General features: G+C 54.9%; 1 protein-coding gene across 1 annotated transcript; it reads right to left on the bottom strand.

Moving 5' to 3' along the window:
- Positions 1–3,237: 3,237 nt before the first annotated feature.
- On the bottom strand, positions 3,238–13,205 carry LOC144954400 (uncharacterized). Its single transcript, XM_078884902.1, has 5 exons — positions 13,123–13,205; positions 12,820–13,042; positions 9,918–10,294; positions 6,348–6,514; positions 3,238–4,542 (listed from the first exon to the last, which is right to left on the bottom strand). The coding sequence occupies exons 1-5, from the start codon at positions 13,203–13,205 to the stop codon at positions 3,260–3,262; spliced, it is 2,133 nt and encodes a 710-aa protein (XP_078741028.1). The 3' UTR covers positions 3,238–3,259.
- Positions 13,206–14,599: the final 1,394 nt, after the last annotated feature.

The following is a 14,599-nucleotide window of genomic DNA, read 5'->3' as shown; positions in this document are numbered from 1 at the left end:
TTTCATTCAGACGCTGTCTTTCCAACAGACCTGTTCTTCACCTGAGGACGGCTGCTTGTGTTGTGGCCGAAACGTCGTGAGAATTGTATTTTATTATGTTTTATTTTTATTAGTTGATTATTTCCATTCTACGTGACGACTTTACCGAAAGAACCAAGAAGATGAATCGCTGCAGTCACGAAAGCTTTACATCGAAAATAAGTGAACTTGCACAACGGAATGGCGCATCCTGGACGCAACCCGCCGACAGTGAAGAATGTAAAACGAACGCGATTATCGCTGCATCTGGACCGCTCAGTGATATCCGAGATGAATCTCGGACGACAACAATTGGATTTCTATCAGACGGATTCACCTAGAACTGGCGAATCTCGACTGCTGTGGGTGGTCATCGATGCTCTTGAGACGAACTCGAGTTGATCTAAACTTCCCGACGCTACATCGTCCCCCCCCCCGCACCTCCCGATTAGCACCGTTGGCTACCTGGGGTGCTCAAAGCGGTTCACACGCACACACACACGTACACACACACGCGTACACACGTACACGCACACACGCACACACGTACGCACACACACGCACGTACACACGCACGCACGTACACACACACGCACGTACACACGCACACACACACGCACACACGCACGCACACACGCACGCACGCACACACGCACGCACGTACACGAAGCACCCTGCTGAAATCTACGGACAAGTGATTGCAGCTCTATAGACAGGCGAGTATAAATAACATCATAAATCGTTGGAACCGGACGCTCCATATACGTCCAAGCGTATCTCAACGGAGCACATGGTACGCGTCTGAACGCCCGACAGTGATATGCCCAAGTGCATTTAGAAAACTATACAATTGCCTACGCGAGTATATAAACAACGGTAATGGTAACCCGACGACATCCAAGCACATCCCACCGACACCTACCGACCAAATACAGTCCCTTCCCGCTTTAACGCTTCGTGTCGTTATCACAACGCGAATTGGATTCATAACGCGATGATGGATGATAGGGATGAGAACTGGATACATAACGCGATCGAGCGGAAGGAACTACGTCGCAAGAGTAGAAATTAGCGGTTGTACGGCCGCCTCGGCGTAGCATCATCATCATCGTCGTCATCATCATCATCGTCATCATCGTCGTCATCATCGTCGTCATCATCGTCGTCATCGTCGTCATCATCGTCGTCATCATCGTCATCATCATCGTCATCATCATCATCATCATCGTCGTCATCATCATCATCGTCATCATCATCATCGTCATCATCATCGTCATCATCATCATTGTCGTCATCACCGTCATCACCGCACAAGGCATCGGGATGCTGCTGGATCATTCAAGGTGGTACCCACGCACCAGAGTCTTTGTTCGGCCTGCGTGCGCATCCCACGCGTTGTCGCGGACTGCGCTTCACACCCCGATGCGACGTGGTATCATTGGTTATCACCGCGATTGTTCCGCAACGCGGCGTTGCTTCAGGAACGCAAATACGGGCAACGCCGTTACAGGAGGACCGCACTTAACGTTAGTTTCCCACATTAACCGTGCGACATTCTTAATCAAACACCTGCATCCTCCTCCTTCATCGTCGTGAAATCATCAACGGTTAATACAAAAAAAAAGCATTATTTACAAAGAATCACTTCTTGTCGTAATTGTTATTCAACGTTTAACAGTTCCGCCCCGACCCCACAGATGTTCTTTACTCGTACCAGGTACGCTAACCCCCCCCACCCCCCATTGCTTTCCCATTGGTACAAAGGGTTCCTGCGTTCGTCACCACGCGCTCAAGAGCGTGTGCCTGCTGCTATCAATGTCCACGCGGTGATGATGATGTTATCAGCCAATTGGATAAGCCGCTGTCATTAGTGATGGCCCAGCTCGCAGCAGATCAGTGGGGCCTTGCACTTGGCAACAATCAACAGATTTCCATCTCGAGTTGAAGCTATTCTCGCCTACTGCAGCATTGTTTCTTGCTGTGGTTGTTCCACCTGATGAAGATTGCTTGTGTTGCGATCGAAACGTCGTGATTTGTTTTATTTTATTTCTACCTACGTGACTTTACCAAAAGAACCAAAGAGTACAAACATAGTTTAGTTTTAGTGTGGGTCTCGATAAGTACGGTGGATTTCTATGGCTCTCTGTGGGTGTATGTGAGTCTCTATGGGTGTGTGTCTCTGTGGGTGTGTGTCTCTGTGGGTGTGTGTCTCTGTGGGTGTGTGTCTCTGTGGGTGTGTGTCTCTGTGGGTGTGTGTCTCTGTGGGTGTGTGTCTCTATGGGTGTGTGTGTCTCTATGGGTGTATGTGTGTTTCTGTGGGTGTATGTGTGTCTCTGTGGGTGTGTGTCTCTGTGGGTGTGTCTCTATGGGTGTATGTGGGTCTCTGTGGGTGTATGTGGGTCTCTGTGGGTGTGTGTGTGTCTGTGGGTGTGTGTGTCTCTGTGGGTGTCTGTGGGTCTCTGTGGGTGTATGTGTGCTCTATTGGTGTGTGTGTGTCTCTATGGGTGTGTGTCTCTATGGGTGTGGGCCTCTGGATATCTATGGGTTTCTAGGAGTCTGTAGAAACACACGTGTAGAGTATTTGGCTGCTGCTATCAGTGTCCCCGTGTTGATGGCGTCAGCCACTTGGTTGAGCTGCTGTCATCCGTGACGGCCACTTGGTCACAATAAAATCGAGTTGAGTAGTTTAAGGAGCCACCGGTTTTGTTTTTTTGCCTCAGGGCTTCGTTCCTCGTAAACGAAATGAATAAAAAGCGCACGCCGGCGGACGCCGCGGGCCCCTGAAAATCCGGCGTTCAAACACGAGCCGGGAGGAGGCGGCGAAAAGTTCCTGCGGCTCACAAACGCTGGCGGAGTGTCGCTTCAGAAGGTGGGTGTCAGGCGGGCGTCCAGGGTCTTTGTCGAGGTGCCCTTCCTGACAATGGGGGGAGGTAGTAGGGAGGGTAGTGGGGACTAATCAGGACTCACCGTGCCCCACCGTGCCCCACCGTGCCCCACCGCCACCATGACCCACCGCCACCGTGCCCACCGACGAAAGCGAACCGCCGACCCGACTGCGTCCGTTTGAGCTTCTGGGCGGACCGACTCCGACTGCCTCGGACCGACCGCCTCCGACTGTCTCGTGTGAACCGAGTCGGACCGACTGCCTCGGACCGACTGACTCGGACCGTCGTCACCACCATCACCACCATCACCACCATCACCATCATCACCACCATCCCCGCCACGCCTCCCACCCGCGTCACAGCCCGTCGCAGTCGTCCCCCTCGAGCGGGTAGACCTCGACTCCCGCCTGCAGGCTCTGCCGCCGCAGCCTCCACACGTCGCGCTTCATCTCCAGGATCTCGCGCTCCAGACGCAGGTTCTCCATCCTGGCCACGTGCTCCCGGCGCGCAAACTCCAGCGTCGCCGCCGCTGCCGCCGCGTGTCTCTGCGGAGCGGCGGAGAACGCCGGCGTGTCTCCGTCCGGCGCCGGAGCCCCGGACGGTCCCCCTCCCGCCGACGCCGTTCCCACCGAAGCCAGCGGCGCCACCGACAGCTGGGCGCTGGCTGCGGTGACGCCGGCACCACCGGCGGCAGACGAGGAGGAGGAGGAGGAGGGAGAAGCGGAAAAGTTTGCCGCAAACCGGCGGGCGTCGCGAGAGAACGCCAGGCCCGGGTGGTCGCGGTGTCTCTGGGCGCGGACCCGCGACATGATCGCCGCGATTATCTTATCGTTGCGCGGCTGCTGCTGCTGATGCTGATGCCGGTGCTGATGCTGCTGCTGCTGCTGGTGCTGATGCTGCTGCTGCTGCTGGTGGTGGTTGAAGGGAGCGACGTTCCGCAGGTGCCCATCTCGGAATCCGGACACCCCCCGCCGCTGCGGCAGAGCGCTGCTTGGCGTCAGAGGCGGCACGGACTGCGACAGGGTCGGGTTCCTGACGCCCCTGACGACGCCGCCCGTGCCATTCTGCCCGGAGGTCCTTGCGGGGGTGGCGGCGGTGGCAGCGGTGGTGGCGGTGGTGGTGGTGGTGGCGAGGGGGGGCAGGGGGGGGTGGGGGTGAGCCACGGCCAGGGAGAGGAGGGTGGAGGCGGCGGACGCGCTCGGAGACGAGTCCACCACCATCACGTCGCCACCGGCGTCGTCTCCGTCACCACGACCGCCGGCGTTGTTGCCGGCGTTGTTGCCGTTGTTGTTGCCGTTGTTGCCGCTAGGCGAGCACAAAGCCTCCGGCCTGCCACGAGAGACGTTGGCGGCGGTGTCCGACGTTTCGGGTCTCCCTCCCTCCGACGCCACTTTGCCGTCCCCTTCGTAGGGAGAGAATCTCTCTCGCCGGCCCTCCTCCACCTCCTCCTCCTGCTGCTGCTGCCCCTCCACCTCCTCCTCCTCCTGCTCGCGCTTGCCGATGCGTGGGGGGTCCGACGACGGCGACGTCTCCATGGCGACGCCGCGGGAGGTCGTCTCGTCGTCGTCGTGGTCGTCGTCGTCGTCGTTGTCGAGGAGGAGGTGGAGAGGGGAGGAGAGGCCGTCCGCTGAGAGCCCGGCTGCAGAGCGGAGACAATTATTAAACAATTATTAAACAATTATTAAACAATTATTAAACAATTATTAAACAATTATTAAACAATTATTAAACGGTGAAAAAATAGAATTACAGAAACCGCCACCCCGCCACGATTTGTGCCCTCCCGCTGTCGGTACTTTCACTACGACACAGAGACTTTCGCGACCCGATCTCATCCCTGATACGGGTGTTGTGGGTTATATCACGTAAATATAAAAAGAGTGTCACTACAACTTGCTTCGTCAGGCGACAGCCTCTCCTCCACAGCGAACGTGCGGATATTCCACGTGGCCACTCGCCACAAGCTTAGCCATTTATTTTGTGCGTGATTACACGGTCATTAAATTGAAGGTAGAGGGGTTACCAGCCCCTCGCACTCATCCAGAGCCCATGTTGGCCGTTGCGGTGGCTACAAGCACCATGAGGAGATCAGCGTGTGTGAGTGTCTGTGTGTGTGTCAGCGTGTGTGTGTGTCAGCGTGTGTGTGTGTCTGTGTGTGTGTCAGAGTGTGTCAGCATGTGTGTGTCAGCGTGTGTGAGTGTGAGTGTCTTTGTGTGTGTGTCAGTGTGTGTGTGTGTCAGCGTGTGTGAGTGTCTGTGTGTTTGTGTGTGTCAGCGTGTGTGTCAGCGTGTGTGAGTGTCTGTGTGTGTGAGTGTCTGTGTATGTGTGTGTCAGCGTGTGTGAGTGTCTGTGTGTGTGTGTGTGTCAGTGAGTGTCTGTGTTGGTGTGGGCAGTGTGGTTATGACCAGCTCCGGTTTGACAGCAGAGGTCTCTGAATCAGTCGAGCGGCAATATCTTTTCATTGGCTGCGTAACGCTGTGTGGACGCTACCTGCTCTGTCGCCAGAGGTCGCAAACGGGCTTTGATTCCTTACCCGTACCCGTACCCGGCCGCACCAGGTTCGCAAACGGGTAACCATACCCGGCCGGGTACGGGTAGGGTACGGGTATCGGGTACCCGATTGCGACCTCTGGGATGAAGCCATGTTGCAGGCGCGGGTGGGTTGATTCTAGGAACTTGAATTGTGAGAAGAGACAAGACGTTGGGAAATGAGTGAGAAACGGTGACTCACCAGTGACTCACGGCCTACCCGTACCCGGCCGCACCAGGGTCGCTAACGGGTACCCGTACCCGGCCGGGTACGGGTAGCCGGGTATCGGGTAGGGTACGGGTATCGGGTACCCGGTTGCGACCTCTGGGATCAGCTGATTAAATTGGCCTTTCCTTTATGGCATTTCTTACATCCACCGCAGCGTTACCGTCCAGCACCATCGAGGGGGTGGTCACGGACTAGACACACTCACACATGCCACACAGACACCACACTCACCACACGCACACACCGACACCACACTCACCACACACACTCACACGTACACACAGACACCACACTCACCACACGCACACACAGACACCACACTCCCACACGCACACACAGACACCACACTCCCACACGCACACACAGACACCACACACACTCACACGTACACACAGACACCACACTCACCACACGCACACACAGACACCACACTCCCACACGCACACACAGACACCACACTCCCACACGCACACACAGACACCACACACGTACACACAGACACCACACACACTCACACGTACACACGTACACACAGACACCACACTCACCACACGCACACACACCACACACTCTCACACACACCACACAGACACTCACATTCACCACACACTCACCCCACACACTCACTCACAGGTTACCCACCCTCTCCCACACCCCTCTCGCCCCCTCCCTGACCATGTGCGTACCTCCCCCGTGCGATCCTTTTAGATCCACGGACTCCCCAGTGGACGCTTCTCCAACAACGTTCGACTCGCCGGCTCTCCCTGCGCCCACCGACATCACGGAGCTGATGACGGGCAGCTCGGAGAGGAGCAAGGACGCCTCGGCCGAGCCAAGCACCCCGGACATGGCCCTGCACCACGCAGAGTGGGGGGGGGGGGGGTCACAGCCAACAACCAGAATGTCAAAGTTCAAAGCGTGCCAGAGGTCAAACTGGTACGCATGTGTACACGTGTGTGTGTGTATGTAGATGTGTGTACACGTGTGTATATGTAGAGGTGTGTGTGTGTACACGTGTGTGTGTATATGTAGAGGTGTGTGTGTGTGTACACGTGTGTGTGTATATGTAGATGTGTGTGTGTGTGTACACGTGTGTGTGTAGATGACATCATAACAACAGTCTGGACCATTGGACGGGTTCCGCAGGACTGGAAGGATGCCCTGGTGGTCCCCCTCTTTAAGAAGGGGGACCGTACCGACTGTAACAACTACAGGGGCATCTCACTCCTCAGTGTGCCGGGTAAGGTCCTGGCAAGGATTATTCAACATCGCCTTGCTAGGCACGCTGAGGAGAGGCTTGCGGAGCCCCAATGCGGTTTCAGGAAAGGGCGGTCCTGCACAGATGCCATATTTTCTGTCCGTCTGCTACAGCAGAGGTGTAGGGAATTCCAAAAAGACCTACATCTCTGCTTTATTGACCTGGTCAAGGCCTATGATACCATCAGTAGGACTGGGCTCTGGGTTGTTCTTCGTGCTTTCGGAGTCCCTGACCCTCTGCTCACGATCATTAAGGACCTTCATGATGGTGAGCGGGCCCGGGTAAAACTACGTGGCCGGGAGTCGGAGCCTTTCCCTGTACACCTTGGGGTGCGACAGGGATGTCCTCTGGCTCCCACATTATTTAACATCTATTTCGACTGCGTAGTTCGTGAAGCCTTCAATAGCTGTACCGGGGGAATTTCCATTTGGTACAGATATAATGGGAGGCTGATCGACGCCCGGGTGCGATCAAGGGATGGCTCCCTATTGGTCAACCACGTTATGTATGCCGATGATTTGGTAATAGCTGCTCATTCAGAAGAGGAGTTGGAGACGCTGCTGCTGAGACTGGAGCGTGCCACTAAGAGGTGGGGCCTTACCATCAGCCCCACCAAAACTAAGCACCTGCCTGGGTATTTTGTACCATCGGACACTCCACCCCCACAACTCCCAATCGGTGATGGGGCAGTTGTGGAGAGAGTGGAGAGTTTCCCATACCTGGGCAGTGTGCTTATGACCGGCTCCAGTTTATCAGCAGAGGTCTCACTCCGAATCAGTCGAGCGGCAATATCTTTTCATCGGTTGCGTAACGCTGTGTGGAAGCTACCTGGTCTGTCGCTCCGCACGAAGCTTCAGGTCTTCTCGGCCACGGTCATTCCCTCCCTTCTCTACGCTTGCTAAACGTGGACCCCACTAGTGGAGCATCTTCGCCGGTTGGAAACATTTAGGCTGGCCTGCCTACGATCCATCCTGGGTTTAACCAGGCTGGATTGTGTGAGGAGCTCACAAGTCCTTGAAAGATCTGGGCAAAGTCCCATCAGTGAGCTCCTCCGGCAGGCAAGGCTGCGTTGGCTGGGTCATGTAGCCCGCATGCCCAGCCACCGCATGCCTAAACAGCTTTTGTTCGGCCGGATCGAGGGGGCTAAACGGGCGCGGCACGGGCTAGAGAAGAGATGGAGTGATGTGGTACAGGAGGACGTGGTACTGAGTGGACTTGCCGATGACTGGTACCAGCGGTGTCAAGATCGGCCTCAGTGGAGGAGGCTCGTGATGGACGCTACTGGGCAGTTGGAGGCAGTCGCCCTCCAACAACAACGGAGGGCGGAGGAGCGACGCTCACAACAACGAGCGGAGCGCCGGGTGGCTAAATCACAGCAAGTTGGCACAGTAGGGGGCACAGGTGGTGCATCAGCCAGTCATCTCGGTCATCTCGGTCAGTCGACCCGTGGCACCTGGGTCTGCCCCGTGACCTCCTGCCAGCGGGCGTTCGACACTTCACGTGGCCTCAGGGTGCACATGGCCTGGCACAAGCGTCGTGGTGACGTCACCGCCACTTAGTGGCGAATGGCGGTTGTTGTTGTGGGGAGCGGTGGTGCAGTGGTTAGCGCTACGCTGCACTACGAACCCGGCGACCCGAATTCGATTCCCGCTCACGGCCAACATCAGTGACGATTATCTGAACCGGTCCTGGGCCTCCCCTAGGTCGACTCGGCCTCAAATGATACCTGGTGCGGTGTGTAAACACATCGCTGCTGGGGAGACAAAGGCGGCCGGTGTGGTGCTGGCCACCCACCCCCTCGTGTGCCACAGTGCCGGTAGCCTTCATAGGCGCTGCTCGATAACAGCACTTGCCCCAACAGTCTGTTAAGGCTATACAGGGGATCTTTATCTTTGTTATGTGTGTGTGCGAGTGTGGGGAGCGGAAGTGTAGCGGTTCGCACGCTGCGCTACTAACCCGGCGATCCGAGTTCGATTCCAGCTGTGTACATAAATCTCTGTACACAACGCTTGCTACCAAATATACAACGGACATTCTAAGGGTCGGAATCGAACCGACGACCTCCTGCATACCAGGCGAGGTAGTTAACATTTCGCCAAATAGACAACAGACTCCGTTAGGGTCAGGTTTCAATCCACGACCTCCTGCGTACCAGGCGATGGTGCTAACATTTCACCATCTATACAACAGACTCCGTTAGGGTCAGGTTTCAATCCACGACCTCCTGCGTACCAGGCGATGGTGCTAACATTTCACCATCTATACAACAGACTCCGTTAGGGTCAGGTTTCAATCCACGACCTCCTGCGTACCAGGCGATGGTGCTAACATTTCACCATCTATACAACAGACTCCGTTAGGGTCAGGTTTCAATCCACGACCTCCTGCGTACCAGGCGATGGTGCTAACATTTCGCCAAATAGACAACAGGCATCGTTAGGGTCGGAATCGAATCCACGACCTCCTGCGGACCAGGCGATGGTGAGATCTCCCCACCGTGGCGCCCCGACACACAGGGTTTTGGTAGTACATGTTGTTTATGCCATTTATTGTGAAAATTCCGTCACAGTTCCTATGATCACTGTTTCATTGCTTTCATGGCTTTATTTTGGTGATTTCGAAAAGTGTGTTGGTTTAGCCATGTTTGTGTTGTTGTAGTACAGAGTTAGACTGATGGCCTTAATCTAAGTTGTCTTGTGGTTGTTGTTGTTGTTTGACTTGCATCCCACTGGGATTTTTGCACACAGCGTTGGTGTACGGTGCTTTTTCTGCAACATTTTGCTGTCTTTTCTTGGATTTTCTGTTTGCACTCAGTCACATATTCACTTGAAGATGTTTTCTTGTTCATGTTTTTGTTTTTTTGTTTGTTGCAGTTGCACCCGATTCAAGAGCCGAATGGCTCACAGGGCTACACCTAATAAATTGAACTTGAACTCTGCTCACCTCTCGCCCACTCCCCCACTCCCCCACTCGCCCACTCGCCCACTCGCCCACTCACCGTTCGTACCCCAGGTCGTCCTCTGGTTCCGCTTTGGGCCGGAGCAGCACCGACCCCACCTCCTGTTGGTACCACCCGGCTCCCCCAGCCAGGCCACCGCCCACAATGCACTGGGCCACGGCCCCTCCAGAGGCTCCGCCCCCCAGGACGGCGAGGTCGGAGAAGCACTGGGGCGCCATCTCCCAGACGCGCAGCGACGTGGGGTCCGGCTCGAACGCCGAGGGCGGCGACGCCGACGACGACGAGGAGGTGGGGGGGAGGGGGTTGGTCGCCCCGCCGACGCCGCCGCCGAGGTGTGTGGCGTCCGCGGGGGACGAGAGGGACGAGGAGGTGGAGGTGTCGCCCGTCGAGCCGTGTTTGTGGAAGAGCACCAGGTCCTGTGGGTGTGGGTCAGAGAGTGGGGAGTGGGTATAGCGGTGCAGTGTATAGTGGTGTATAGTGTAGTGTATAGTGGTGTAGTGTATAGTAGTGTAGTGTATAGTGGTGTAGTGTAGTGTATAGTGGTGTAGTGTGTAGTGTATAGTAGTGTAGTGTATAGTGTAGTGTATAGTGTAGTGGTGTAGTGTAGTGTGTAGTGGTGTAGTGTATAGTGGTGTAGTGTATAGTAGTGTATAGTGTAGTGTATAGTGGTGTAGTGTATAGTGTAGTGTATAGTGGTGTAGTGTGTAGTGTATAGTGTGGTGTGTAGTGGTGTGATGTATAGTAGTGTAGTGGTTAGTGGCGTAGTGTATAGTGTAGTGTATAGTGTAGTGTATAGTGGTATAGTGTATAGTGGTATAGTGTATAGTGGTTCAATCTTAATTTAGGAGCTTTCGTGACTGCAGGAATTATTCTTTGGTTCTTTTCGGTTAAGTCACGTGACTTAACCGAAAAGAACCAAAGAATGTATAGTGGTGTCATGTATAGTGTAGTGGTGTAGTGTATAGTGTATAGTGGTGCAATGTATAGTGGTGTCGTGTATAGTGTAGTGGTGTAGTGTATAGTGTATAGTGGTGCAATGTATAGTGGTGTCGTGTATAGTGGTGTAGTGTATAGTGTAGCATATAGTAGTGTAGTGTATAGTGATGTAGTGTATAGTGGTCCCTTTAAACAATGTATTATTTGATCATTTGCTTCCGCGCAGCACTAAGGCGGTAGCTATCCGAACGGGAATTATTTTATTTCAATTTCTATAGATTCTCCAATTTGTTAACATTATTAAAATTAATTGAGTTGGCACATGTGTTATGCTACTGCTGACAGTTGTATTTTGGAGAATTTAATATTTCTCTGATGTTCTTTTAGTCCCGTGCTGATCATTCGCCCAACACAACATTTGCCACACGTGCAGTTAATCCTGTTGATAGCTTCGGTAACACATCTTTAGTACCAGATGATGAATTTCTGTATTTTATGTACCGTGCCAAATCTAACTCGGATGTTCTGTTTTTCCAAACATCTGGCTAATTTATCAGTTACTCCCGCAATGTACGGCATTTTGATCGTTTTCATAACTTGTGCAGTTTCAACGCAGTGTTATTTGATTTGCTTGTGGCATTCAATGCCCTGTTGATTTGTGTATCATTGTAACCGTTCATTCGCAACGCTTCTTCAACATGCTTCATTCCACTTCTCAGACTGTCACCATCTGACACTTTCTTAGCTCGGTGAATGAGCGTCTTGATAAGAGCAGATTTCTGTGCGGGGTGATGGTGTGACTCTCCATTCAGATAGGCGTCAGTGTGCGTTTTCTTTCGGTAAACACTGCATGTGTTATTTGACCGTTTTGACCCCGTCTGAGCAGAATATCCAGAAATGGTTGAGTTCTGTCAGCTTCCACTTCCATGGTGAACTGGATGGATGGGTTTTGCGAGTTGAGATGATTTAGAAATGCATTAAAATATGTATGCGATCTAACCCCAAAAAACCTTAATTATGGATGATATTGGTTGCGAAAGCCTACGTGTTAAACAGTATATAGTGGTGTAGTGTATAGTGGTGTAGTGTATAGTGGTGTATAGTGTAGTTTACTCTCCAACACTAGTTAGTGCTGTACGAGTAACGAATTGGCATGTTTCGTGTTACGTGACAAGCCCCTTAACAATTGGCCGTCGGGTGGTGGCGGCTTTAAAGACACATTCATATTTACGCGATCTAACCCAGAAACCTCCATTTTAATAGTTCAACATACATCTCTTTTAGCACCTCCCCTCGTCTCTAAGCCCCTCCCCTTGCAGCCCCTCCCCTCGTCTCTAAGCCCCTCCCCTCGCCTCTAAGCCCCTCCCCTCGTCTCTAAGCCCCTCCCCTCTAAGCCCCTCCCCTCGCCTCTAAGCCCCTCCCCTCGTCTCTAAGCCCCTCCCCTCGCCTCTAAGCCCCTCCCCTCACCTCTAAGCCCCTCCCCTCTAAGCCCCTCCCCTCTAAGCCCCTCCCCTCTAAGCCCCTCCCCTCTAAGCCCCTCCCCTCTAAGCCCCTCCCCTCGCCTCTAAGCCCCTCCCCTCGCCTCTAAGCCCCTCCCCTCGCAGCCCCTCCCCTCTAAGCCCCTCCCCTCTAAGCCCCTCCTCTCTAAGCCCCTCCCCTCTAAGCCCCTCCCCTCGCAGCCCCTCCCCTCTAAGCCCCTCCCCTCGTCTCTAAGCCCCTCCCCTCGTCTCTAAGCCCCTCCCCTCGTCTCTAAGCCCCTCCCCTCGCCTCTAAGCCCCTCCCCTCGTCTCTAAGCTCCTCCCCTCGCAGCCCCTCCCCTCTAAGCCCCTCCCCTCGCCTCTAAGCCCCTCCCCTCGCCTCTAAACCCCTCCCCTCTAAGCACCTCCCCTCGTCTCTAAGCCCCTCCCCTCGTCTCTAAGCCCCTCCCCTCGTCTCTAAGCCCCTCCCCTCGGCTCTAAGCCCCTCCCCTCGCCTCTAAGCCCCTCGTCTCTAAGCCCTTCCTCACCTTCCTGGCCTTGAGCTTGAGTCTCTTCCAGAGTGCCCGCAGCTGCCAGGGGTCTCGGCTGGCCGCCCTGCCCGCCAGGATGGCGTTGTAGCGGCGCGACAGGCGGTGCCACGCGGCCCGCTCGGTCCGACAGCGGAGAGGCGCGGGGGGGCGCTGGGGAGAGCCCCCCCCCACCACCCCCCCCCAGCACCACCCCGGTGGGGTGGGCAGGCCCGCCACCCCCCTCCATCCCCCACTCCTCCACCACCACCACCACCACCACCTCCTCCTCCTCCCCTTGAAGTCTCGTCCAGGAGACCCGACTCCCCGGCGAGGAGTCGCAGGAAGACGCGCTTCTCCTCCTCAGAGTAGTTCTCCGTGCGGATTCGTCTCAGCATGGTCGCCATGTGCCGCTGCTGCTGCTGCTGACTCGTGCCGACTGGTGGTGGTAGTGGTGGTTGGTGGTGGTTGGTGGCAATGGTGGTGACTGGTGGTGGTTGGTGGTGGTGGTGGTTGGTGTCAATGGTGATGGCTGGTGGTGGTTGGTGGTGGTGGTGGTTGGTGTCAATGGTGATGGCTGGTGGTGGTGGTGATTGGTGGTGGTGACTGGTGGTGGTTGGTGTCAATGGTGATGGCTGGTGGTGGTGATTGGTGGTGGTGGTGACTGGTGGTGGTTGGTGTCAATGGTGATGGCTGGTGGTGGTGATTGGTGGTGGTGGTTGGTGTCAATGGTGATGGCTGGTGGTGGTGGTTGGTGGTGGTTGGTGTCAATGGTGATGGCTGGTGGTGGTGACTGATAGTGGCGACTGGTGACTGTGGTTGTTTGTATGCGACCGTGGTGACGGTGGCGACCGTGGTGACGGTGGCGACTGTTGCCCTGTGATTGTGGTTATAGCTACGACGACGACGACAGTGATGATGATGATGGAGCGCTTGTCGATGAGTCGTTATGAAGGTCGTGATGCTGCCTTGCCGATTGTCACGGACAGCTACGATCGGATGACGATCGTCATCGGCGATGACGGTAAAAACAAAGAATTTAATCGTTTGCCTTTGCCAACATCCCAATTGTGAGCACCGCCACCGACAGAATCGGATGGAGCCACTGAATCGTCAAGGAGTGTTGAGGATCCCCGCAGGAGGAATGGCGACCCCGTCACGTCACCACAAATGGCCCTGTGCGCATTGGCAGCACATCATCATTGTAGGCGGCTTCATCCAGCAGTGGATCGATCAAGGGTGAAGAGGTCCTCACGTGTGAACCAGAATGGTGAAGTATGGTCAAAGTTGAACAGAGCCCAGCCAGTCACCACCACCGCTGTCATCCAGCAGTAGATAGACCAGCGATGAGGTCTTGACGCGTGAACCAGAATGGTGAAGTATGGTCAGTGGCCCAGTCGCCACCACCTGCACCTCATCCGGCAGTGAAAGTCTAAAAAATACAGCGAAAAGTAGAAACTGAAGCCACCCACACCACACACCACCCACCACCACACACAACACCACACACACCACACAACACCACCACACACACCACCACACCACACACACCACCACCACACCACACACACCACCACCACACACTCACACCACCACACACACCACCACCACACACTCACACCACACACACACCACCACACACCCCCACGACCACACGCACACACACCACACACACACCACACATACCACCACCACACACACCACCACCACACACCACCACACAACACCAACCACCACTACACACACACACCACCACACACACCACCACACACACACACACACCACCACACACACCACCACA

Source organism: Lampetra fluviatilis, unplaced genomic scaffold (assembly GCF_964198595.1).
Source record: "Lampetra fluviatilis unplaced genomic scaffold, kcLamFluv1.1 SCAFFOLD_331, whole genome shotgun sequence".
Lineage (NCBI taxonomy): Eukaryota > Metazoa > Chordata > Hyperoartia > Petromyzontiformes > Petromyzontidae > Lampetra > Lampetra fluviatilis.
Note: the sequence above shows the minus strand (reverse complement) of the source record. Positions and strands in the feature narration are given on the sequence as shown.

Coding starts and splice junctions, on each gene's coding strand:
- LOC144954400 (XM_078884902.1), bottom strand. CDS start 13,205: ATGGCGACCATGCTGAGACGAATCCGCACGGAGAACTACTCTGAGGAG. Junction 13,043..13,122: donor CTGCGACTCCTCGCCGGGGA/GTCGGGTCTCCT, acceptor TGGGGGATGGAG/GGGGGTGGCGGGCCTGCCCA. Junction 4,543..6,347: donor AAAAGGATCGCACGGGGGAG/GTACGCACATGG, acceptor TCCGCTCTGCAG/CCGGGCTCTCAGCGGACGGC.